This window comes from Desmodus rotundus, chromosome 8, assembly GCF_022682495.2.
Source record: "Desmodus rotundus isolate HL8 chromosome 8, HLdesRot8A.1, whole genome shotgun sequence".
Lineage (NCBI taxonomy): Eukaryota > Metazoa > Chordata > Mammalia > Chiroptera > Phyllostomidae > Desmodus > Desmodus rotundus.
This window is the reverse complement of record NC_071394.1, coordinates 1167942-1190747: the sequence shown is the minus strand read 5'-3', so window position 1 is coordinate 1190747 and position 22806 is coordinate 1167942. Positions and strand designations below refer to the sequence as shown.

Sequence of the window (22806 nt, the reverse complement as noted above, 5' to 3'; positions counted from 1 at the left end):
GCTGCTCCAGACCCTGAGTCTCGGCTTCTTCAGCTGCCGGGGGCCGCTCCTTGGAGGCTCGGGGTGGCTGACCGGCCCCAGGGTGGGCTGTGCTGGCAGGACAGGTGAGTGGCATGTCTGTTCCCAAACCACATCCCTTCTGCGTTCTCAGTCCAAGATCCTTGTCTGGGGTAGGTACCCCCCCCCCCCCCGAGAGGAGCTGGGGGCTGGCGGCAACCCCTGGAAGCGACCGCTGGGGTGGGGGCCCCGCAGGAGCGCAGAGGTGAGGCCCTGGCCTCTCCGACATTCGCCTGCTCTGCTGCGTGCTGGCCCTGTGCCTCCTCTTGGGTTGGGGACACCTGTCTGTCCTCAATAAGCCAGCATGGACTGTGGGGTCTGGGTGGTGGGACAGCTCAGGCCAGTGGGCTTCTCCCACCATCCCTGCACGTGTCCTGGCCTTCCTCTGTCCCTTCCTCCCTCTCCCTGGCCAAGTGTCCAGGGGGCTGTTGGCCCCTGGACTGCAGAGGAGACCCTGACCCTGAGATCAGGGTCCCTCCCGGGCGCAGAGCTGCCGACGTGGGATCAGAGAGGAACCCAGGCCATGATGGGTGTCAGGGGTCTCCACCCATGGGTTCTTCTAGATGGGAGTTTGCTCGTCCCAGGCCAAGCAGACTGGAGATCCGGCCAAGGGGTGCCTCTAAGGGAGGTGGGCATGCAGGCAGGGGTCTGGGGGTTCAGGCTGGGTCAGGACCCAGAGACAGGAGGGGCGGAGGCCGGTGCTGCCCAATGGCTCTGGGAGGTGGGCCAAGCGGACCCTCCGGCCAAAGTTGGCAAACCCCAGCCTATGACTGTCCTGTAGACAGGGGTCCCCGGAGGTGAGGATGCTCTGGGACCCCTTAGGTCTTGGGTGAATGTAGAGGTGGGCCCCACAGCCACCCCTGCCCTCTGTTCTCCCTCCGGCCTCGGTCGGTCCATGACCACCCAGGAGCCTCCAAGGCCCCAGCAACACCTGCCAGCCACGTGCCCACACCTGCCCCCTGCCCTGCCCCGCCCCCCAGGTGTCTCTCTGCCTTCTGTCTCTGCCCTGCCCAAGCTCTCTGTTTCTTGGCCTGATGCCCACAGGTCTGACCCCTCCTCCCGCCCCCTCCCTCCCACCACAGATGGTGCTCGCTGGTGCTGCCGTCCTCACCACCCCCAGGAAGCTGGGGAGGCCAGGCTGTGCTGGGGTGCGTCTGGGGCTGGGGTCAGGGTAAGGGTGCAGGGACCTGCGGGCCACCCAGTCCCACAAACATACCCCGTCTGAGCTGAGAAACAGGACCCCCAGACCTACTCTGATAAGGGCCAGCCCCCTGCCTGGATGCTCTTCCCCCTTCCTCCCCCAAACCTCCGGGACTGAAGCCCCGCAGCCCTCACGCCTGGTCCCTATGCCCCTGGGGGTAGGGGGCACTGGGGTCCAGAGAGGCAGGAACCAGACCCCCCTCCACTGGGGGCGCCCCCACCCTTTGCACTGATGGTACACCTCTCAGCCATCTCAGAATCCTCAGGCTGTGCCCAGGGCCCCCTGTGTGGGGCTTAGGGTCTTAGCTCCCTCAGACAGGAGACGCCCCACGATGGGGTCTAGGCAGGCCCATGGATCCAGGGGGCCTCAGGGAGGAGGCCAGGCACCCGCAACACTGGCCGTGGCCGTGGGGCCTCAGGTCCCCCCGCCCAAGACCAAGAGACCGAAACCTGCCCTGGGAGCTGGGCTGGGGACAGTTCCGCTGCCACCCGCCCACCCAGGACCTGTGGAGGGGCCCCCGCAGGTGGCTGAGGTGGGTGTGTCACCAGAGCACCTTCATCACCTGAGTGACCTGCAGCGGCAGCAGCAGCTTAGAGAGCCATCCACCCTGTGGACAATACCTCAGCCCCGGCCAGGGAGCCAAGCAGAGACGGGCCCTCGGTCCACAACCCACCCTGCCACACAGTGCAGCCACATCCCCTGGTCCCCGCAGAGTGGCCTCATTCTCAACACAAAGGAAAGGCCACGTCAGGAGTCCACAGGAGCCCAATGTCTCCACTGATGATGGGGCCAGGAGCTGGGGGATGCAGGAGGCGGGCCTACAGCTCCCCTGCTCCTACCCCCACCCCCACCCATGCGGGAGCCGAGGGTCCCTAACCCATCGCACGCCCAGCAGGAGGCACTGACACGAGACTTTCGGTCCACGGTTCTGACTCTGACCTGAATTCCAAGTGTCCCTCGGGCAAGCTGGGACTGCGGCAGGCTGGGACCCCCACTCCTGACCAGAGAAGACCTGGCAGCTTTGAAGGCATCACACCGCCACCTGGCCCTCCGGGGACAGAGTCCGCCCAGGTGGTCCCGTCCCCACGCTCAGCCCTTCGGGGGAGCTCTAAGGAGTGTGAGCCTCATGGGTGACAGCCTGGCTGACCCAGTGGGCAGGACAACCCCCTGTCCTTCAGTCTCTAGAAGATTCCACTTCATTGGAACCATCAGACACCACCGCAGCCGGTGAGCAGCTTGTAGACCCCAAGGCTGGGTGGGGGTGGGGGGGTGCCATGTCACTGGGTAGGAGCCTGGCTTCCTGCCAAGACATTTCTGTCACTAAAAAGGAAGTTTCTGTTCCTGGGAGGACCGGTGGTGGGGGGCTGATGAAATTGGAGGCACTTGCTGAAGGGCCCGTTTTGTGCTCCGACGCCCTGCCTTCCGCCCTCTCAGTGTGACGCCACCGAGCAGCGGCCGTGGAGTGGCCTCAATGACAGTGGCGCCGGCCTGATAGGTGGCAGCAGGGGCTGTACCCACAGACCCGGCATGAGGGTGCTTGAGAAGCAGCTGCTCTGACAGATTATCACAGGTGGGTGCGCTGGCCCGGGACTGGGGCCCCTGTGGAGAACGGGCAGGCTGGCAAAGGGCGAAGGGCACTGGGGGACAATTAGGGACGCTGTGGACCACACCTACCCCCAAGCCACTCCCACCACTTCCTGCCCACCCAGGGTGGCCCCAGTCCCAGGACACCGTCCGACTCCAAGAGATGCCCCCTCCCCTGGGCTCGCTGGGATGCCCATCATGCCAGGTGTTCTTGTCTGTCCTCGAAGCTGCTCCCATCTGGCTGCCCCGGGGGCAGAGACCCTGGGCGGAGCCTCCTGGAGAACATGGAAGTAGCCACCACAGTCCCCTCCCCAGGCGGTATGGGGTCATGTGGCCCCACCTCTGTCCAGGTGTAGCAGCAGCTGGCCCCCCACCCCAGCTGCCCTGACCACCTCATGCCAGCAGTGTCTCCGGGGGACCCAGGACAGCTGGCCTGAGCCACGGCACTGAAGTTGCCCACACCCCCTGGCAGGACCCCCTCCAGGGTGGTAGACGGCAGCCACCCAGGGCTGGCACACTCCACCTGTGGGCTTTCCCAGGACATGGGGCTCTTCTCCTAATCACAGAGAACAGTCTCTGGTCTGAGGGCCCTGCCTCTCCCCCCACGCCATTCACACAGTCACCAGCCCCAGAGCTCGGCAGGCCACAGACCTCCGCAGTGTGGCTCAGGGACCTGAGGACCTGAGGTTGGTCCTGGGGACCTTGCCCAGCTCTCCCCTCACGCCCCCTCTCCTCTGACTCCCCCTCTCCCCCTCAGAACGGGCTGCCCAGAGTGGCAGAGGTGACCACCTGCGCAGTTACCCATCACACTGCTCATTACTGCTGCTCACCGTTCACTTGCCACTTGCTGGGGGCCTCTGACTCACCTCCCAGGTACCCGCCAAGCCTCCTCCGCAGCGGAAAGAGGCCTTTGTGTCTCTGCGAGAAGCACGTCACTGCTGGCACCGCAGCCCTGACGCACCTGCCCAGCGGCAGCCAGGGGTGCAGCCCCCACTCCAAGCTCTGGGACAAGCATCTCGCGGTGGGAACTTGGAACACACACAAGGAGGGGAAGGGCCCCCGCTGTTCCCGGCAGCCCCTCCCCCCGGAACAATGAACACCAGCCCCGCACAGGCGTCTGTCACCTGGACAGATGGGTGGCCCGTCTGTGAGTCAGAGGCTTTGGAAAATGGGACCACACACCCTCCTCACTCCAGCAGCATCTTCGCGATGTCCCTGATGGGAGCCACGGCCCAACCGGGTTCCGTCTTCCCAAGTGACTAGAAACCATCCTTGTACCCTCGTGGGGGTGTGTGTGTTTTAGCCATTTGTTTTTTCAAATCAAGGGTGAACGAGGCCCCCACTGCCTGGCTGATCCCAGCAGGCCGGCCCCGGAGGCCCTTGGTGCCGGCAGCACTCAGTGACACAGGACACCTGTCACCAGCAGGTGGCCGTGAGCACACTGGAGTCAACAAGCCGCTGGCCTGGGGTGCGACAGCCCTGGACCTCCACGGTGAGGTGGCCAAGGAGGCGCCTGAGGAGGGGCCTCAATACATGTGGCAAGAGGGACAAGGAGGGAGGGTGGTGGGGTCTGAGGTGGACCCAGCCTGGATGGCTTCCCCGAACCTGGGGGGCTGCATGCCAGGCTCCCCGCCCACCCCCCACCCCCCCCCCCGCCGGCAGAGGCCTGGGCCAGCTTCATCGGGATCTGACCAGCCTGAGTGTGCCGTGGCCTGGGCAGGGGGTCCAGAGATGCCTGGCCCCAGCAGGCGCTCAGGAAAATCTGCCCAGTGGCGGAGCTGAGCCCTTGCCCCCTCCCCGCCCTGCTGGCCCTTCCTCCTTGAATTTCCCAGGCAGCTGGGTCTGCCGGGGCCAATGTCGGGGGGTGGGGAGGTGGGTGCACACAGGCCAGCGTGACATTGCCCCTTCTGTTCCTCCTGCTGGAGCTGGTCTCCAGGGAGCCCCACTGTCCTCTGAGGCTCTGCTGTCCTCAGCCCTGTCCCCACGTCCCGATCATCCAGCCCTGGGGGTTTGTGTGGGCAGTAAATCGCCCGTAACATAAAACTCACCATGTCCTCCACCTCGTGTGGACAGCTCAGTGGCACTGAGCACATGCACAGTGTCACCGTCACCCGATTCCAGAACTTGTCTTCACTCCAGACAGGGCTCTGAGTCAGCGCCCCACCCCCAGCCCTGCAGCGAAGCCCAGATCAGCCTTGGGCAGGGCCACAGTGCCCCCATCACACACCTGCCCCCCGCACAGGCACAGAACCCCAGCTCAGCACCTGCAGGCAGCCCTGTCCTAGGCTCTGTCCCTGACAGGGACACAGGCCGTGAACGGGCTGCAGGGGCCACAGTGCCGCCATGCCTGGCAGGCGCAGGTTGGAGGTAGCAACTCTGCTAACTCTGGGTTCCGTCACCAGACAGACGGCTGTTGTGTTGACTCGGCTGTTCAGCTGCAGGACGGTGTACGGTGTTGATTTCGAACTTCTGTCCTTTAAGGGAGGGGTCCACAGCATCCCCCCCTGTGGCAAGACCCTCAGTGAGTGGGCAGCTTTGTAGCAGTGCCAGTGGCCACAGATGGATAGGACACCTGGGAGCGTGCTTCGGAGACTCCCTGGGTGAGGAAGGGGTGCAGGGGTCTCTTCCTTCTCAGGAGTAAAACGAGCCAAGGCTGGTGCCCGAGGCGGGGTGGGCTGAGCAGTGTGAGGCCCCGCCCAGGGTCGGCAGTGGGGGCGGGGCCCAGTATGTCCCCCCTCTCCCCATTGCAGGGGACAGGCCACAGCCTCCCAGTCCCTGCCCCTCCGTCCACAAGCAGCCACAGCCCTGACCTGGAGCCCTGCCGGGACCCCCCACCCGCACTGTTTTAAGTGGCTGTTTAGTGAGATGATAAGGTGCAATGAGCGCCAGCGGCCTGCTTTTAGAGCCACAAAGGAGAGGTTTTCAGGGTCCTCACTAGAGCAGCTGGCAACAGCTGGCTATTACTACAATTTACCGCCCCTAACACGGGCGGGATGACTGACTCAGAGGGGAGAACGGAGTGCAGCCTGGCAGGGGGCCCGGCCTGGTCCTGCCACAGGCTCAGGCTGAGACCCCGGAGGGGCAGCCACAGAGGGGGGAGGGAGGGAGGGGCCCGTGGGAACAGTCAGGAAGGGCCCCCTCCTCCGGGAGAAGCCCCCCGGGGTGGCGCCCACTGGCCGCACCAGATGCTGTGGTCTGCTGACCTCCGTCCTCCTTCACGCTGTGACCATCTGGGCTACTGAGAGGTTGTGTGAGTGGGGGCGGCCCCTCCATGCTGGCCAGTCCCAGTCCAGACACCCTCAGACCCAGGAGGGTGCCTGATGGAGCTCTCTTCCTTGGGGTGCCAGCAGACACTGCTCCCCAACCAGCACGGGCTCCAGCAGCCCCTCCCAGGTCTCGTCACCATCTGGCTGGCAGGGTGACCAGGGGGCCCAGACCCACACCTCTTGGTGTCAGGTCCGGTCCAGTGGGCCTGACCTGAGACTGCTGGGGAAAAGAGTCTGAGGCTGCAACACCCCTGAGACACCCCCAAGACACGGGCAGCAGTGGGCAGAGCCCGGGGGATGGACACCCAGAGGCTGCAGTGCTCTCCAGAAGAAGTTCCGGGAGGCCAGCCACTCGGGGGGGAGGCACGCCCCAGGGCTCACGGGACGGCCTTGCCAGGCCAGCCCGCTGGCGCCTACACCCCAAGAACCTCCCTCCACCTGGGAGCTCCAGTGGTGAGCCCTTCACCCTGAAGCACCCCAGCAGCAGCAGCCAGGTTCGAGCCAGAGCCACGCACTGCAGCCGGTCCTGGAAGCAGCCCCAAGGACAGACCCTGCTCAGCCGGTCCATAGACAGCATTTATTGGTCGGCCACCACACGCCAGGATGGGGGCAGTTCGTGAGGGCATGATGCATGCCCTCGGCCTGGGGTCCAGGCTGGGCCCCCCCCCCACTGCCTGCCTCGCCCAGAGAGAGAAGAGCCACTGGGCGTATCCGTCAGCCTCCCTGCAGCCACCACCACCGGCACGGGCAGCTTGCCCGACCCCACTTCTAACTTCCCGTCACATCGCAAACTGCGATTCAGTGGGACAGGGGCACAAGTCTGGAAGTGACACAGGATGACACAGAAGTGTGGGGGGGGCATGGCACCCGGCACACGAAGGAAGCGCCGACAGCAGGTAGCGGCGAGGACACTCAGGCCGTGCTCCAGTCCCGTGCAGGCCGCACGGCCACGGCCACACAGCCCCGTGCCCGCATCTGGAAAGCTGTGAAATGCTGGTGTTCCCTCGGGTCTCACAGAACCACTGTGTCCCAGAGGGACGGACAGCAAACAATGACAACGGAGGGTCCCTTCAGCTGCCACAGCACAACTTCAAGGAGGGGGTGGAGTTCCAGGGCTGAGCCTCGAAGAGGCACAGAACAGCAGCGCCACATGCGAGGAGCCGTTTGGCCAGGACATGCAGGAGGAGCCGCCTCACTGGCAGCCAGGATGCCAACTGCCCCCCAAGTCTTCTGGGCGTGAGCGGCCCAAACAGAAGCTCAGTTGCTGCCAGAGTTCAGAGCAGTATGTCTCCCTGTCTCTGACGTGGGCGCAAGCCTCGGACCCATTTCTGAAGGCCTCGTCAGGTTCTTCATGTGAAGGCCGTGCAATGTGGAATTCCGGGCAACACAGGGATTTGGGCTCCGGACCCGGAGCCGAGACGCTGGGGACGGCACAGGGCCCGAGGTCCTCTGTTGGCGACCCGCAGGCTGGCCCCACGCTCTAGGGGAAGCAGCTCAACCAGGTCACCAGCGTGTCGCCCACATCCTGGTCTGAACCCAAGGGTAGGTGGGGCGCTGGAAACACGGAGGCGCTTTCAGGAAAATCTCATGCCGCTAAGAGATCACACCAAAAGTGGGGACATGTAAACAGGCTGGTGACAAGTTGCCTACACAGACACAAGCAGGGACTCTGCTGACTCGAGATCACCCACCGAGTCCCCTGGGACCTGCCCTTGGGGCCCACCTGACACAGGCAGAGCCACCAGACCAGGAGCCCGAACCCCGTGTGGTGGGAGAGGGGGGCTTGGGCCAGCCAGCCGATCAAGTGGCAGCAGCTATGCCATTGGCTGGCTGGAGTGCTGGCTTTTGTCCTCGGGACAGAGAGACACCTGTGTGCTCGGTCAGGGCAGGGTTCGGCCAGCAACCACCAGACCACCATCTGCCCGCCAGTCCCAGGCTCCGGCTGGGAGGCTCTGGGATGTTTTCGGCTGGGCAGCCCTTCCAGAGCATCCCCCACATTCACATGACAGGAAAGGTAACACAGGTCAACCGGTGCTGGGTGCACATCTCCCCGGGGCAGCTCCCACCAGCCGGCACCACCCGGCCACCCTGCTGCGTGCCATCAGTCCTCGCCCACGGTGGCACAGCCCCCCCCACGCTCCTGGGGGGCTTCGAGCTTGACCGCGGCCCTCAGGGCAGGCCGCTGCTGCCGCCCCTGCCACTGCTGCACAAACACAGCACGCAGCGCGCGCAGCTGCCCCAGCTCCTGTGCCGTGAAGCACGGCTGTCCCTCGGCAAAGCAGAGCACCGTGTGGAAGGCCACGGCCGCCTGCTCCCAGGCCACCTCCTCACCCTCCCTGGTGGCTTTGGCCTGGCCGCTCTTCTCAGCCTGCTCCAGCTGGCCCTGGGCCAGGCACACCCCTCCGGTCCCCTGCCCCGGCCCAGCCCGCTCGACGGCCACGCTCCCGTGGAGCCTGCTGCTGGGCCGGGACCGGGCCTCTCTTCCAAGCTCCAGGACGTGCGCAAAGGTCTGGTCATGTGGCCTGGCTCCCAGGCGCTCGGGCTCCTCCTCAGAAGATGAGCCTTCGGCCAGCATGGCCTCGGGCCACAGCTTCCTCCAGGCCCGGCTGAAGACGGCACTGGACACGGCGTCCCAGGCACAGGCCACACTGCAGAGGGCGTCGTTCACAGTGTGGCGTGGGTGGGAGCCCTGCAGCGCAGCGGGGGAGCTGATGAAATTCCTCATGAAGTCCCGGCGAATGCCCTGGTCCATGGGCTGGATTAAGGAGGCAGCGCTGGCAGGCAGAAAGATGGTGCAGATATTCTCAGAGACCAGCTCGGACTCCTGCGGGTGGGCCCGGGAGCTGTCCAGCAGGAGGACGGCTTTGCTGCCTTCGGGCAGACCCAGGGCTTGGAAGTGCTCCCTCACCGAGGGGGCGAAGACGTGATGGAACCAGTCAGAGAACACCGCCCTGTCGGCCCACGCGTTCCCGTGAGCCCGGTAGGCCACGGGCAAGTGCTGGATGCCTTTGGATGCCCGGGGGCCGCCACATTTCCCGATCACCAAGGGCTTGATTCTGTGGGAGCCTGTGGCGTTGGCACACATGAGGACGGTCAGTCTGTCCCTGCTCTGCCTGCCCCCGGGCACCGGCCCGCCCTTGGGGCCGGGCCAGCGCTGCCAGGAGAGGCCGGTCTCGTCGGCGTTATACACCTGCTCCGGCGTCAGGCCGTGCTCCGCAGTCAGACTCCGGAAAAACCCACAGAACTGCTCGGCCGCTTGGTGGTCGGCCGCCTGCTTTTCGCTGGATGCGTCCAGCTTCTTAATGCCGTGTCTGGCCTTGAAGCGCCACAGCCACCCGCCAGAAAACACGCAGGGCTCGGTGAGCTGCATCTGCTCGTAGAAGTCCTTGGCCTTCTCGATGAGCATGGGGCCCGAGACGGGCACGCCCTCGGCGCGCCTGCCCAGGAACCACTCGTACAGCACCCGGTCCAGGTGCTCCAGCTTGGGCGTGTGCAGGGTGCGCCGCCGCTCCAGGGCCTTGTTGGAGTCGGAGCTGGCGAAGAAGCGCAGCAGCTGGGCCTTGTGGGCCTTGATGTCGTACAGCGTGGACATGCCCACGTTGTACTCCTGCGTGAGCGCCTTCCTGCTCTCGCCCTTCTCCAGGCGGGCGCAGATGTCCATCTTCTCCTTCAGCGTGAGCACCACCCTCTTGCGCTTCGCTCCCGGGCCCCGCCCGGCAGCCTGCTTGGAGGCCATGTGGAAGGCAGCTTGACCCGCACAGGCAGGCGGGCGGACAGCGGACACACACCTGCTCTGGGAGCCTCCTGCCTCCCTTTCCCCTCCTCCCGCCCCCCCTTTCCCGTGTCTCCCCTCGGCTTGCTGCTAATCCTTCTCTGTGCCTCTCTCCAGGCCCAGCAACCTCTCGCCTCAGCTGTGTCTTGTCTTCCACTCCTGGCAACGTGGCCAGCTCCTGGACCTCTCTCGAGTCACACCGCCCCCTACACTTCTCCACGCCGTTGAGACCTATGGCCTTCTCTGTGGGATGGGGGCAGCTTCTCCCCTAAACCAGAGATCAGAGTGGCAGGGCCCCGGGAGCTGGTCCAGCTAGCCGGCTGCACTGTCAGAGCCAGGGTGCTGCTCTCCAGGGCTCGAAGCGCTGCTTCACACGCATCCTGAGTAGCAACTGGAAAGCAGAGGGGACAAAGAACAATGTCACAGAGCATGGCCTGGGCCACCCATGAGCTCGTCCTCGTACCTGCACATGCTGGGGAGCTGTAGCTAAAACAAGTGATGGGAAATGACCTGCACACGAGCTGCCCAGCAGGACTGCCTACCTCTCTGCCTGGCCCCGGGCATGCTGGCCCCGCTGGCTCTTTCCAGCTTTTACCAAGCCACCTGAGCCATCATGGCCCCTTCCAGCTGGACAATTCTATCCTACAACAAGAATCCCCAAACCTCCCACAGCCCTCCCTGCCTGCACCACTGAGAAGGCCACAGGGCGTAGCAGACACATCCTTGCTGGCCCAGGGCAGCCTGACAGTCAGGGCCCCAAAGGCGCCAACACCCTCCAGCCACTGAGGGCTGAAGAGCTGTGGCCCCGACACTGACCATCCAGCTGGGGTGCTCAGGGCAGGGTGCCTGCTGGGACAGTCTTGCCCCTCCTTCCCTCCTTAGCTTGGCCTCGGGCCCTCAATTCTCTCATTAGGAGGGAATCAGCCACCCAGCAGCCTTCCAGCCACCCATCACCACGCCCCCACAGTGAAAGGCGGGCAGGGCTCACAAACGTACTTCTAGCCCAGCTCCCACCCCACCTCCCTTCCAAACCCTCGTTTTGGCTGCTACTTCCAACTTCGAGAAGCTGGTGAGGCCACAGGACAAGTCACATGTGGAGCATGAAAATGGGGGCCCTTTGAGACCACAGCTCAAGAGAAATGAAAAGTTTCTTCAAATGTAGCAGGAGCCCCAAACACAAATCTGGGCCTGTCACCAGCTGGCTCTGAGCATTCACGGGCACCCTTCCGAACCATCTCCGGTCTGCGTGGGGGGGAGGGTGCTGCAGAGGGACGCTGCTTAGCCCCTATCTACCGGGGGTGGCAGTGTGATGCTGTGCCAGGTGGCCCTGTGGGGAACATGGGGAAGTAAAGGTATAATCCACTTTTAGGGAAGTGTTTAATATGAAACTGGCTTAGAAACCAGGGGGACACGGGACCCCAGAAGAAGGGCTGGGACGTCGGGAAGAGGTGTCCTGCAGGCTCAGCACCAGGACTCACGACAGACATTGCCTCACAGTGGACATGCAGGCGTGTGTGGGGCGACACAGGAGAGCCGAAAAAACGGTGATCTGGGTCGTGAGGCAAAGACCTCCTCTAAAGATGAAATTCAGATGTTACTTCTGAAGCCATTTCTTCCGCCTAAAGGCACAACACAGCAAGAGAAACCACGGAGGGCCCAGCCTTGCCGATTTGGGGGAGAGGCACTGACACCCAGGCGGGTGGATACAGCCAGCCATAAACATGTTACCCTCTTGTGCCCAAAGAAGACAAAAAAAACGGAGGAAGGACAAAAGGGGAGAGAGTTGGGGCAGGAGAGGGGGAGGGAGCCCATCCTGCACAGGTAGACCTAGCCAGTCCTTAGAAGAGCCCGCGGGCGTTAGGGGAGGAGCGGTGGTCTGTAGGGGCAGAGGGAACTGCCAGCGAGAAACACTCAAGAAATGTTTTCTGGAGATCGAGGAAGAGATGGTCTTGGGGGCAAGAAGGATGGGGGAGAGGGGCGGTAAGATACCGAGACAATGGGTGCGCATCCTGCAGGGAGGGCGCCTGGAGCTGGGAAGCGACCTCGAGGGGCGGGTGAGTACAAACCCGGGGCCCGTCTCCGCGGAGCAAGGGCGGGGGGTCCCGGGCAGGGCGCGCGCGCGCGGCGGGAGGCTGCTCTGGAAAGCGTTTCTATTCCGGGGCCAGGTCTGGGGCAAGGGCAAACCAATAAGGGAAAACAGAAAGTCAAGTCTGCGGTGTTTTCTCCCCGGGAAGGGTGGTGCCTCGGTGGCTGGTGGCTTCGGCAGGCGGGACCCCGGGTCGGGACCGGGCGCCCGGCTCGGAGCGAGGGCTGCAGGGAAGGCTCCGAGCTGGCGGCTCGGCCCGAGTCCCTGCGGGGCGGTAGGCGGAGAGCTCGGCCCTGCTCCCGGAGTGCGGCTCCCGGCAGCACTGCCCGCCCGAAGGGACCGAAGACCGTCTGACTCTCGCGCGTTCCCCAGGCCCGGCCCCCACTCACCTGCGGGCCCGGAGCCACCACCGCCACCGGAAGTCCCAGCGCCCAGCCCTCCGCCGGGCCACGCCCCTCCAGCATCCCATCACTTCCGGGACGCTCTAGGCATCCCGGAGCTCTCTCTTCTCGGTGACATATCAGGAGGCAGCGGGGATGCGGGTTGGAGAAAGCGGCGCGGCCAGGCGTGGGTCCCGACTGTCTTGGCCCCGTGTGCCTCGACTTGTCTGTCTGTAGCATGGGCGCGGGTGGCTGGCATCTCGGCTTTTGTGATGGGGGCGCCCCGTGTCGAAGCAGTTGGGACCCTGGCAGTCCCGGGCAGGGGGCTGCAGGAGGACGGCCTTGGCTGTGGAATCTCCGAGCCCCCGCCCGCCCGTAGGGACATCCAGCATCCGCACTGTTGTCGTCTCATCCAGCCCCCTCCTTAGCAGGAGCCTCGCCCGCACCTAATTTTGGCTATTTCCGTGATGAGATTTGATAAGTCTGAGCTTCTGAGACTGGGAAGAGATTTGGACTTGAGTTGATGCTGTAATGAGTTGAGACCTTGGGCGACCTCTAATTGGGGTGAATCTTTGGCACGTGGGACAAATGGGAAGGTGGGAACGAGAGGAGACGGCAGTGGGCTGAATAATGCCCCCACCCCCCACTGTCCTGCGGCCTAATCCCCAGACGCTGTGAATGTGTCACCTCATGTGGCAACCGGAACTTTGCACATACTATTAAGTTAAGGCTCTGGATGGGGGACAGTACCCTGATAATCAGGGAAGGCCCCAGGTCGCCCCAGGGCCCTATAAGAGGAAGGACAGACGGCGAGTCAGACAACACGATGGGACAGCAGAAGCTGAGGGAGGGAAGCAGATGGGACAGCAGCCTAGCAGTGCAGCGGGCGCTTCGTGGTGGAGGGCGCGGCCACGAGCCAAGGCTGGAAAATGCAAAATGCAGGGAGCAGAGTTGCCCTGGAGCCTCCAGGAGGAATGAGCCCAGCTGACACCTTGGTTTTAGCTTATCTCAGACTGCGAGCCCCCGGAACTGCAAGTCCATAAATGTCTCTTGTTTGAACCCACCAAGTTCATGGTCATTTGTCACAGCAGCAGCAGCAGGGAACTAAGACGGCTTCCATCCCTCCCTCCTCCTTCGTTTCCTCCCCTGGCCCCCACCCCCTGGTCCTCCGTCCTCACTCTCTCCTGCTGATTCCTGACTGGCCGGGTTCAGGCCTTGGCTCTTTCCTGTGTGTCTACACCCACTCCCTGGGCGGCCCTCCACTCTCCTCCTGGCTTTACACACCAGCGAGGGCTGACTGCTCCGGGATTCATGTCTCCTGCCAGCGCCTCTGCCACGAACTCTGACCCCTAGGTTTCATGCCCACCTCCAGGGAGCTTTCGAAAGACACGGCACGGCATTTCTAAGCCTGAGCACTCATACTGCCGCCCAGGCTTTCCACTCACTCAGAGGTGTCAAAACCTCACAGGGAGGTTTCCACACAGGGAGGTGGTAAAAGCTCTGAGTCACCCTTGTCCTCTGTGTCCCTTACCCCCCACCAGGAACTGGGCTGGGCTCTGCCCTCCACAGCTGTGCAATGGCCGTCCTGTCCTCACTCCTGTTCCCGCTCCATCTCACAGTTGCCTCGTCCCTGATCTTTGCTTCTGCCTCAAGCCCCCCTATCAGCCAGGGTCGCTGTGTGCCAACGCACTCCAAAACTTAGTGGCTTGGAACAGCACCCACCTGGCTGCTCACGCTTCCATGTGTCCGGGTCCAGGTATGCTACAGTTAGACGTGCTTGGCAGACAGGAAACAGGCACGTGAGCGGGACTGGAGCCCAGGACCATTCCTCAGCGGGTCTCCTGGGACAGTCAGTCTGCTGGTGCCCCATGAACATGGGACCACATGCACTGACCCCCAAGATGCATGGGGCACCCCCAGAATCCCCCACCAACCTCTGGGACCCTCTGGCCTTGCCTAAAGGACTGGGTCCACTTAGGCAGAGAGGGAGGGGTCAGAAAGAGAGGAGGACAAGGAAGAGCACCCACTGGTGTCCTCTGGAGCCGGGCACTGTTGTCCCTTGCCTGCAGCCCTTGGCCTGGAGGCGGCGCTGGACCTAGCCAAGCGCCTCCCCCAGGCTCTGGAGGCCTAGGGTGGGGACACCTCACCAGCTAGGCCCTGCAGGGGAGGGCCTTTGGATTATGAGTTTCTCACATCAAAGAAGGGGCTCAGGCTGAGAGAGCTCGGGAAGCCCACACCCAGCTGGCAGAGCGGGACATCGTTCAAGTGTGGGACCGTGTGGCAGCCCCTGGATGCTGCAGTTCTCTGATGGCCAGGGCCTCCTGGGGGTGTGCGGGGCCCCCCGCAGAGCCCGCGCCCCAGGGCCTGGCCCCTCTGCTGGAAGGAGCAGGGAAGCCAGAGCTCTGTGAGCTTCCCTGGCCAGCTCCCCAGCTGGTTTGGACCCCAGGGGACTGGCAGGCAGGTGGAGGGCCAAGAGAGACCAGGAAAACCTGGAGTCCCAGGAGGTGACCGTGGAACAGCGGGAAGGAGGGGTTCAGAGTGAGTTGCACTGAAGCCTGAGCCACATACCATCTCTGTGAGATGTGGGCAGACTCCTGCCTTAGGCTGGCTCACCGCCGGCCATGAGCCTGGTGCCTAGGAAGCCTGTGAGTTTACTTGAGCCAAACTGACTGCCGGGAAGCAAAATCTCAATAGATTGAGAAAATGCTCTGGAGAATGGCAGTTTTGCAGCTTATTTTCTACATTAGAATCAAAGGAGGAGACATGAGTGGGGGTCACATTTAATCCATGGGTGACAGATTAGGGGGGCGGGAGAAAGCAAAGTGCGAAACCCTGGGATTGGATGAAGACTCAAGCGGAGAGCCGAGTGCTCCCACTCCATTGGTGGGGCAGGACAGCCAACGTCTAACAGCAACAGCTCACAGAGAGGCGGTATGCAGAGAACCAGAAGAGGGAGGGGCACCGAGGTCTCCCGCTCCAGGTGGTGGCTGTGTCCTGGCCTTTGCCAACTGCCCGCCAGGCTCCACTCTGAGTGAGGACGGTGTGTGTTCAGCCGTCCCGCTGGGGCTGCCTCAGGCTCCAAGTGTGTAGGGCCCACCACGCTGGCCTCCCCTGGGCCTGCCAGGGTCAGTCTGTGGCCCCTTGTTCGCCCACTCTGTGAGAGCAGACAAGCTATGAGCTTCCAAATACAGAGGGGTACGGTCACCCCCATGCCACAAGGGAGACATTGGAAGAAGGAAGGGGTGGCGGGTCCCAAGGCCAGCAGGCAGCATTCACCCAGTGCTCAGGCTCCAGAGGCAGCCTGTTGGGCTTCATGCTCTGCCCTCCACGCCCACCAACCACAGCCGTGTCCTCCCATGGCTCCCGCCCTGCAGTTCGGCCTGACCCTGGGGTGGATGATCCCCTGTCGTTGGGCATCCTGGGCACTGCAGGATGGTAAGCAGCATTCAATTGCACCTCCTGGAAGCCAATAGCGCCCCCAGTGGGGACAACTGAAAATGTCTCCAAGCATTGTCAAACAGCCGCTGGGGCTCAGGCGCACCCCGTTTAAGAACCGCTGCTTAGCGTTCCCACTTCACAGCAAGGTAGCGGGACAGACACACGCCCCTCAGCAGTGAGGGGGACGTCCCAGGCCTGGGGCTGCGCCTAGTAAAGCTCCGGGGGAGGCAGCATCTCTGACCTTCTTGCCCCTCCTCCTTGACTCACCCCTGAAAACAGGCCTGGGGCGTGGTGGGGGCCACGAGGAGGTTGCTGGAAGGCTGAGCCCTGGGCAGTGTGGGGAGGCCAAGGGGCAGGCGGGTCCCTCCTGGTTCGGGGCAGCTCCCACCCTCTCACCTTGAACCCTGGATCAAGGTGACACAGAGCTGTGGGTTGGCAGTGCGGGCTGGGTGAGCTGAGCGCCCCCACCTGCAGCACCCTCTCTGCAGGCCACACCTCAGTTCATGCTGATACGTCTGTGAGGAGACCGACCACCCTGCCACAGACCATGAACCCCAGGAGGGCAGGGCTGCTCCTGCCCAAGGGGGGCTTCCCGTCCCCCTTAACTGCAAGACTCAAGGGGTGGCTGGGTCTCAACATAGTGGTCTCCCCTCCCTGGCCGCTCTGAATGGCTGAAGGTGGAGCTGGGACCCATCCTGGGGTGGCTGACAAGTGGCTGAGGGTGGGGGGAGTGGCCCTTGCCTAGGCTGGCCCTGCCTTCAGGAAGTGGAAAGAAGGACAAAGGAAGTGGAGGGCACAGCCTGGCGGGCCGCTGGAGGTTGGGACCTTCCTGGCCCTCTGGCACCTGCTGGCTGTGGAACTGACCAAGTTGGCCGTGGAGCCTCCCTCTTGCCAGGTGAAGCCTTGGAAAGCTGCCCAGAGGCCTCCTGCACCGCTGCCCACCTGTGACCATGAAGCTTGTCTTCCTCGCCCCGCTGCCCACTGGCTTGGCCCTGAAGCCAGGTGAGACCCCAGCGGGCCACAGGGCAGGGCTGGGGGAGCAAGAATGGGGACGAGGCACTGGAGGGAGGCCAATGTGGGGCTGTGGAGTGGGGCTGCCCAGGAAAGCTGCCCCTTCGAGATGGAGGCTAAGACCCTGCCACCCAAGCACAGGCTGCTGGATGCCTTCTCAGAGCCACGGGCCGCACGGCAGCACCCAGGAACTCCTTAATAACCGCCCCTCCCCACTCCAGGACTTCAGCACCCTGCCAGGCCACTGGCAGACACTGTGGCTTGAGAGCCCTGGGGAGCCAGCCAGCTGGCCTGCCCTGCTCTGGGCTTTCCCTGCTCCCCTTGCAGAGAAGAGGGACAGGCCCGGGAGCATGTTCCACAATCCACTGGGCTGAGTCCCAAGTGCAAGACACCTGTGAGTCCATTGCTGAGTCATTTCCATTCGCTGCCTCCCCTCCCCCCACCCCAGACGTTGCTTGCTGCTGTTTGTAAAGGGGCAAAGGGTGGGAGTGCTCGGGAATAAGCTCGGGATGGTCAGGGTCTTCAGAGGGTGGGGATGGATGTGGGAGGGGAGGAGTAATGGGGCTACAGGCTGGGACTGAAAAGGTGATTGGGGTCAGACTGTGAGGCGCCCTAAATCCGCCGCATACACTTTAAGGGTGTCACCATGCGGAAGTGCAGAGCCCTGGGAGGTTCTGGAGCAGAGGAAGGGTCAGCTTCCAATAGAGTCTCCAATTAGCCTCCCTGGAGACTGGCTGTGATCATTTCTCTTGCAAAGTCCGGCAGACAGGACTGGATGAGTGCTGGGTCCTTTGACTCTGCTCGGATTAGGGGTCGAATCTCTGGGGCCAGTCGTAGTCTCCAAGGGCCCTGAGAGACTCCCAGGCTTGCACTGCTGGCGCGGTAGAGACCCCGCGGCGACCTCGGGCGCTACGGCGCCTGCTACGCGGAGCGCGACCGCCAGATGCCGCTGTGGCGCCCCGCGCGCGGCCCTGCGCTCCGCCCGCCTCTGGAAGGCGCCCGCGGCGGGGCGGATTCGACCACCGAGGCCACGGGGGAGCCTGCGGCGGGAGGGGCGGGGATGAGGCTTGCAATATTGGCGGCCTCAGGCGCGTTCTCCCCTCAGTCGGCTGCGTGAGGTGGTTCGGTCCGGCCGTGCCGCGCTCGCCGGTTCCGGGGCTGGCGGGCTCGGGCAGCTGCGGAGCACTTACGGTTGAGCACCGGCATCGCGGGCTCCGTCGCGATGCTGGGACTGCTCGTGCCGTTGCTGGGCCTGGCGCTCGCCTACTTCGCGCTGCTGGACGGGTGGTACCTGGTGCGTCTGCCGTGCGCTGTGCTATATGCTCGTCTGCTGCAGCCGCGCGTCCGCGACCTGCTGGCGGAGCAGCGCTATGCGGGCCGAGTTCTGCCGTCCGACTTGGACCTGCTGCTGCACATGAACAACGCGCGCTACCTGCGGGAGGCTGATGTGGCGCGTACTGTGCACCTAGTCCGCTGCGGCGTACTCGAGGCGCTGCGTGCACTCGGGGGGCACACCGTGCTGGCTGCTTCGTGCGCGCGCTACCGCCGCTCGCTGCGCTTGCTGGAGCCCTTCGAGGTGCGCACCCGCCTGCTGGGCTGGGACGACCGCGCCTTCTACCTGGAGGCACGCTTCATCAGCCTGCGCGACGGCTTCCTGTGCGCGCTGCTGCGCTCCCGCCAGCACGTGCTGGGCACCTCTCCGGAGCGTATCGTACAGCACCTGTGCAAGCGCAAGGTGAGATACCTCACACTCCGTGCACAACCCTGTGGGGCCCTGAGGGCTCCTAGTCTTTGCCCCTTCCCCTGGTGAAGGCCCAATTCCATGGGGTGCCCCTGCCTTTCTGCATACTGTTCCGGCTCTGGGCTCAGAGCCTCCTTCATGGATGCCGTTGCTCCTGGGGGCTCCCAGGGTCCCCAAATCAACTATTTGTAACTGATCTGTGCTTGCTCCCCTCCTGCCACTTCTTAACTCAGTCCCTCAAGGCTCCATGCCCATTCGCCACCTTTCCCAGACCAGGGAAGCACAGAACAGCCCTCTCCCAGCAGAGTGAGTGCTGTGTGTCTTGGACTGTAGAACCACCTGCTCTGGTCCTTGGTTCTAAGCACAGTGTGTGTGGGGGGGGGGGTTGCCAGTGAGAGGAAGTTGCTGGGAGTTCTCAAGGGAATGAGGCCCCCTTTCACACAGCTTAGAGCTGAGAGGCTGGGTCACTGTCACCTGGACTTGGCATTGGGGGTGGGGAGACTGAGCCCTGAAGAGCTGCAGGCCCTTCTGCTCTTTCCAGTTGCAGATAGAAGCTGAAGAGCTGCCTGGGGCTCAAGGCCCCTCCCCAGGGCCTGCTCCTCCCAGCACAGCACAGTGGCTGCTGCAGCATGGAGCCAGGCCCTGGGGACAGCCCAGTGCCACCGAAGTGGTGATGGTAAGGGCAGGCTCCTGCTGCAGGCGCTTCCTGAAAACTGGCATGGAGCCTCTGTGTCCAGGCCAGGGCCGTCCTGACTGCTGGGTGCCCTCGGGCAGGACGCTGCCCTCTCTGGGAAGAGGAAGGACACAGAACCCCTCATCTGGGGGAGGCCCACCCTTCCCACATCAGAGGAGTGGACAGGCTCAGAGAGGGATGGGGCCGCTCGAGGCCACACATGGGCTGCCACGCAGCTCCTGGGTGTTTGGTTTCTGCTGAGCCTAGGACGCACCCAAAGGGGACAGAGATGTTCTGTGTGTCCCTCTCTATGTGCCAGGAGGCTGGGAGGGAGTGGCCATCGAGGCTGTAAGTCGATGGGCTGAGAGCTGCGAGGAGAGGCGGCTTTCCTGCACAGGGGGCTGCGGTGCAGTCAGGCGGGGCTGCAGGGTCCCTTGGGCTGATGGGTGAGGTCCATGTGAGTGAGTGGTGAGGGGCTGAAAGCACAGCAGGGCAGGGACACTGCGGACACCCAGCCAGGGACAGGAGGGCCAAGGGGTACGCAGGAGTTGCCTGGTTTCCATCCAGAGCCCTGGGGAGTCCCATATGGAGTCTCAGGCTTAGTGTCGGGCAGGCTCAGCCCAGTGCCCAGGGTTCCTGCATGCTGAAAGGCTGGCGTGGCCTTTGGGGGGACAGCTGGGCTGGGAGGGGAGTGCTCCCAAGAGCCAGGCTGGGACCTGGAGCAGAGCCCCAGCCAAGACTTGCCCTGTCTGCAGGGGAGGCAGGGGCAGCATCTCCGAGCCCCTCCGCCCAGCCTCCTGGATGCACTGAGATGGGCAGGCATTGGCCTGGGGGGCTGTCGCCTTATTCCTGACACCACCCCCTTGACCTGGCCCAGCACCTCACCTGACACCCCATCACACAATGGTGGCCAAGCCCTCCCCCACTCCCCATTCCCTCTCTGTCTGACTCCGAAGCCTCTGGCTCCTCTTCGCTTCCTGGCTCCTGTCACCCTCTCTAGCCAGTGGGCCTCAGAGGGTTCTCTCTGAGTTCTGGGGACACATGGGGGCTCCAGCATGGATCTGGGAGAGATATGGGCCTGATAAAGGAAAGCTAGGATGAGGGCAGTTCAAACACTGAAGGCCCGGGAGGATAGGGGTGCCTGGGAGGGGGGAGGCTGGGTACAGAGGCACAGAGGTTCGAAGGCAGCAGCCTGGCCTCGCCCCTGCTCGTTGCCACGGCAGCCAGCAGGCGCCTCACTCTCCTTCCTGCCGAAGGTGGAGCCTCCTGAGCTGCCAGAAGACCTGCGGCACTGGATCGCCTACAACCAGGCCAGCAGCCAGCAGCTCCGGGCCGAGAGCGGGCTCAGCGATGTTGTCAAGGACCAGTGACTGCCACTCCTCACCGCCCCCACCCCGCCCCGTCCCCCACCAGCCTCTGCCTGGGGCAGGTGCCCGCTCATCCCCGCCTGCCAGGGGGCAGAGAGTGCAGGGTGGGCTGGCCAGGATGGGCTCTCTCTCTGAGCTGGGGTAGCCTTGCGACCAACCCAGGTCCCCTGCCCCTCCCCCATTAGTGACCCCCTCTGTGACCCACCCTGTGCTGAGCGTGGGATGGGGTGACTTAAATGCCCTGACCCATCTCTGCCCTCTGGGTGGAGACGAGGTGGAAGGCCTGAGGCCCTTGGCAGGCAGGCTTTCAGGGGCCCAAGTCCAGAGACTACTTGGAGCACAGGGACCATCCACAGCTGCCTTGAGCACCTGCATCTCAGGGCGCTCCTTCTGGCCGCACGTGGGGGTGGGGCGGAGCCCACAGGACAGGTCAGAGGCCAGGGAGGCTGACTGAAGGGTGCTTGGCGGGGGAGGGCCAGAGGGCACTAGGCTCTGTGGGAGTGGTGAGCCTCCTGTAGCTGCAGGGTGACCCAGTTGGGACCTGCTGCCCAGGAGAGAACAAAGCAGGGTGTGGGGTTCTGCCTGGGTGCCCTTGGCACCCTGCCCTCCTCTGTCTGCATACCCACGGGGGTGTGCTGTGTGACCCCTGGTGGGCCCGGCCCTCTCTGGCCCCCCCGCTGGGCTGCGCTTGCCTCACATCCTGTCCTGCTGCTGATTTGGGGGGGGTCTTCTTGGCCTTGTTCCAGCGGCCCATCCTGGCAGCTGCTCTCAGGGCTGGGACACTGGCCAAGGCCACCCACTCCAGCCTGGCACCTCACCTGTCAGCCGGGAACAAGGAGGCCTGGAAAGAGGCAGGAACTGAGAGCCTAAGCGGCACCGAGCAGGGAAGCCCTAGCTCGGGCTCTGCCTCACAGCTGCAGCTCCCTGGGTGGCCGGCTGGCAACATGGGTCAGGGCCCTGGGTGTGCGACTGCTGCTCCCAGAACTGCCTCCGTGCCGCCTCGTCCAGGAAGCCCTCTGCTAGCTAGAGCCAGGAGCACAGCGACACCTGACTCCTCACCTGCCCCCACGCTGCCTGCCTTACAGCCGCCACCCGAAAGCTGCACTGTCTGTTTTATTTACAGAAAGCCCACGATTAAAGGGCCTGAACTGTGAGCGTGCTGGGGGGTCCTCATTCGGAAGCCCTGACCCCCAGTGATGCAGGAGACGCTCACTGGGGTGTGTTCTGCTGTGGAGTGCTATCCAGGCTTGGGGGCTCCTGTGAACCCAGGGGCCACTGGCAAGTCAGGGCTTGTCCCCATCGCCCAGAACATGAGACCAAGGCCAGGAAGGCATTGCCCCAGCCCCCAGCCAGCTGCTGGCCTTTGTGTCCCCAACCCTGGGGCCTTGTGGTCCCATCTGGGGATGCCTGGGCCAGGTTTCCAGTGTGTTCCCAGGGTCAAGTCCCAGGGGGCTTGGGAGGTCATCCCCCAGACCTGGCCTGCGGTCCCAGGCTCCTGGTGGGGGCGGGGGGCCGTAATGAGGAGGAGGGCTGCTCTGCAGGCCCCTGGGAGAGGGCAGGGAAGTGGGACCCCCAGGGTGTGAAGCAGGTGAGTGGTGGGGGTGTGGGTGGCATCCCTGCTCCAACCACCTCCCCAGGCTCCACGGACCGGGGCAGGACAGGCACCTGGGGACGGTCAGACTGGCAACAGGCATTCAGCAGCGGGGGGGCGGGCCAGTGGCGGTTTGCGGCCTGGCCTTGTGGGCTGGGGCCGGCTGTGTGGGGCCGAGGGAGGGTTAGAGGAGACCAGAGGGAGGTGGTGTTTGCAAGGGGAGAGACGGGGCAGGCAGCCAGGAGTGGGGTGCACCTCTGTGTGTGTGCGAGTGCCAAGTCTCCATCCAGACTCAGGGCCAGACTGCCCTCTGGGGGCAAGGGGCCTGTCAGGCAGGGGGGATGGTCTGGAGGGTCTGTGCTGGCCCAAGTCAGGGTGGATTGAGGGTCCCTGCACTCTGGAGCTTGGGTTTCCCCAGACATCTAGGGAGTGGGGCGCAGGTGGTGGGTGCTCAGGGACTCCCCCGCCAGCCACCTTCTCTCTGCACCCTCTGTTACATGATGCAGGGGACCTGGCACCACAGGCCGCACTGCGGCCGGAGGGGCAGGCAGTGGGGTGCTCTGCGGAGCTGCCCGTGGAGACCCACTACCCAGTCAGGCCTCTACAACCCGAGGGCAGAGTCCCGCCTGGTCTGTGTGC

General features: G+C 64.0%; 2 protein-coding genes and 1 long non-coding RNA gene across 3 annotated transcripts; 2 read left to right on the top strand and 1 right to left on the bottom strand.

Moving 5' to 3' along the window:
* The first annotated feature begins 1117 nt into the window (after positions 1–1117).
* On the top strand, positions 1118–4431 carry LOC123477853 (uncharacterized). The gene is made up of 4 exons (XR_006652867.3): positions 1118–1205; positions 2154–2485; positions 2693–2828; positions 3600–4431. It is a non-coding gene; the product is annotated as an uncharacterized lncRNA (long non-coding RNA).
* Positions 4432–6666: 2235 nt separating this feature from the next.
* JRK (Jrk helix-turn-helix protein) lies at positions 6667–12989 on the bottom strand. Its single transcript, XM_024572216.3, has 2 exons — positions 12356–12989; positions 6667–10271 (listed from the first exon to the last, which is right to left on the bottom strand). The coding sequence occupies exon 2, from the start codon at positions 9842–9844 to the stop codon at positions 8210–8212; it is 1635 nt and encodes a 544-aa protein (XP_024427984.2). The 5' UTR covers positions 9845–10271; positions 12356–12989; the 3' UTR covers positions 6667–8209.
* Positions 12990–16124: 3135 nt separating this feature from the next.
* On the top strand, positions 16125–21730 carry THEM6 (thioesterase superfamily member 6). Its single transcript, XM_024572479.4, has 3 exons — positions 16125–16786; positions 17017–18530; positions 20466–21730. Exons 2-3 carry the CDS (start codon positions 18018–18020, stop codon positions 20577–20579), a joined length of 627 nt encoding a protein of 208 aa, XP_024428247.1. The 5' UTR covers positions 16125–16786; positions 17017–18017; the 3' UTR covers positions 20580–21730.
* Positions 21731–22806: the final 1076 nt, after the last annotated feature.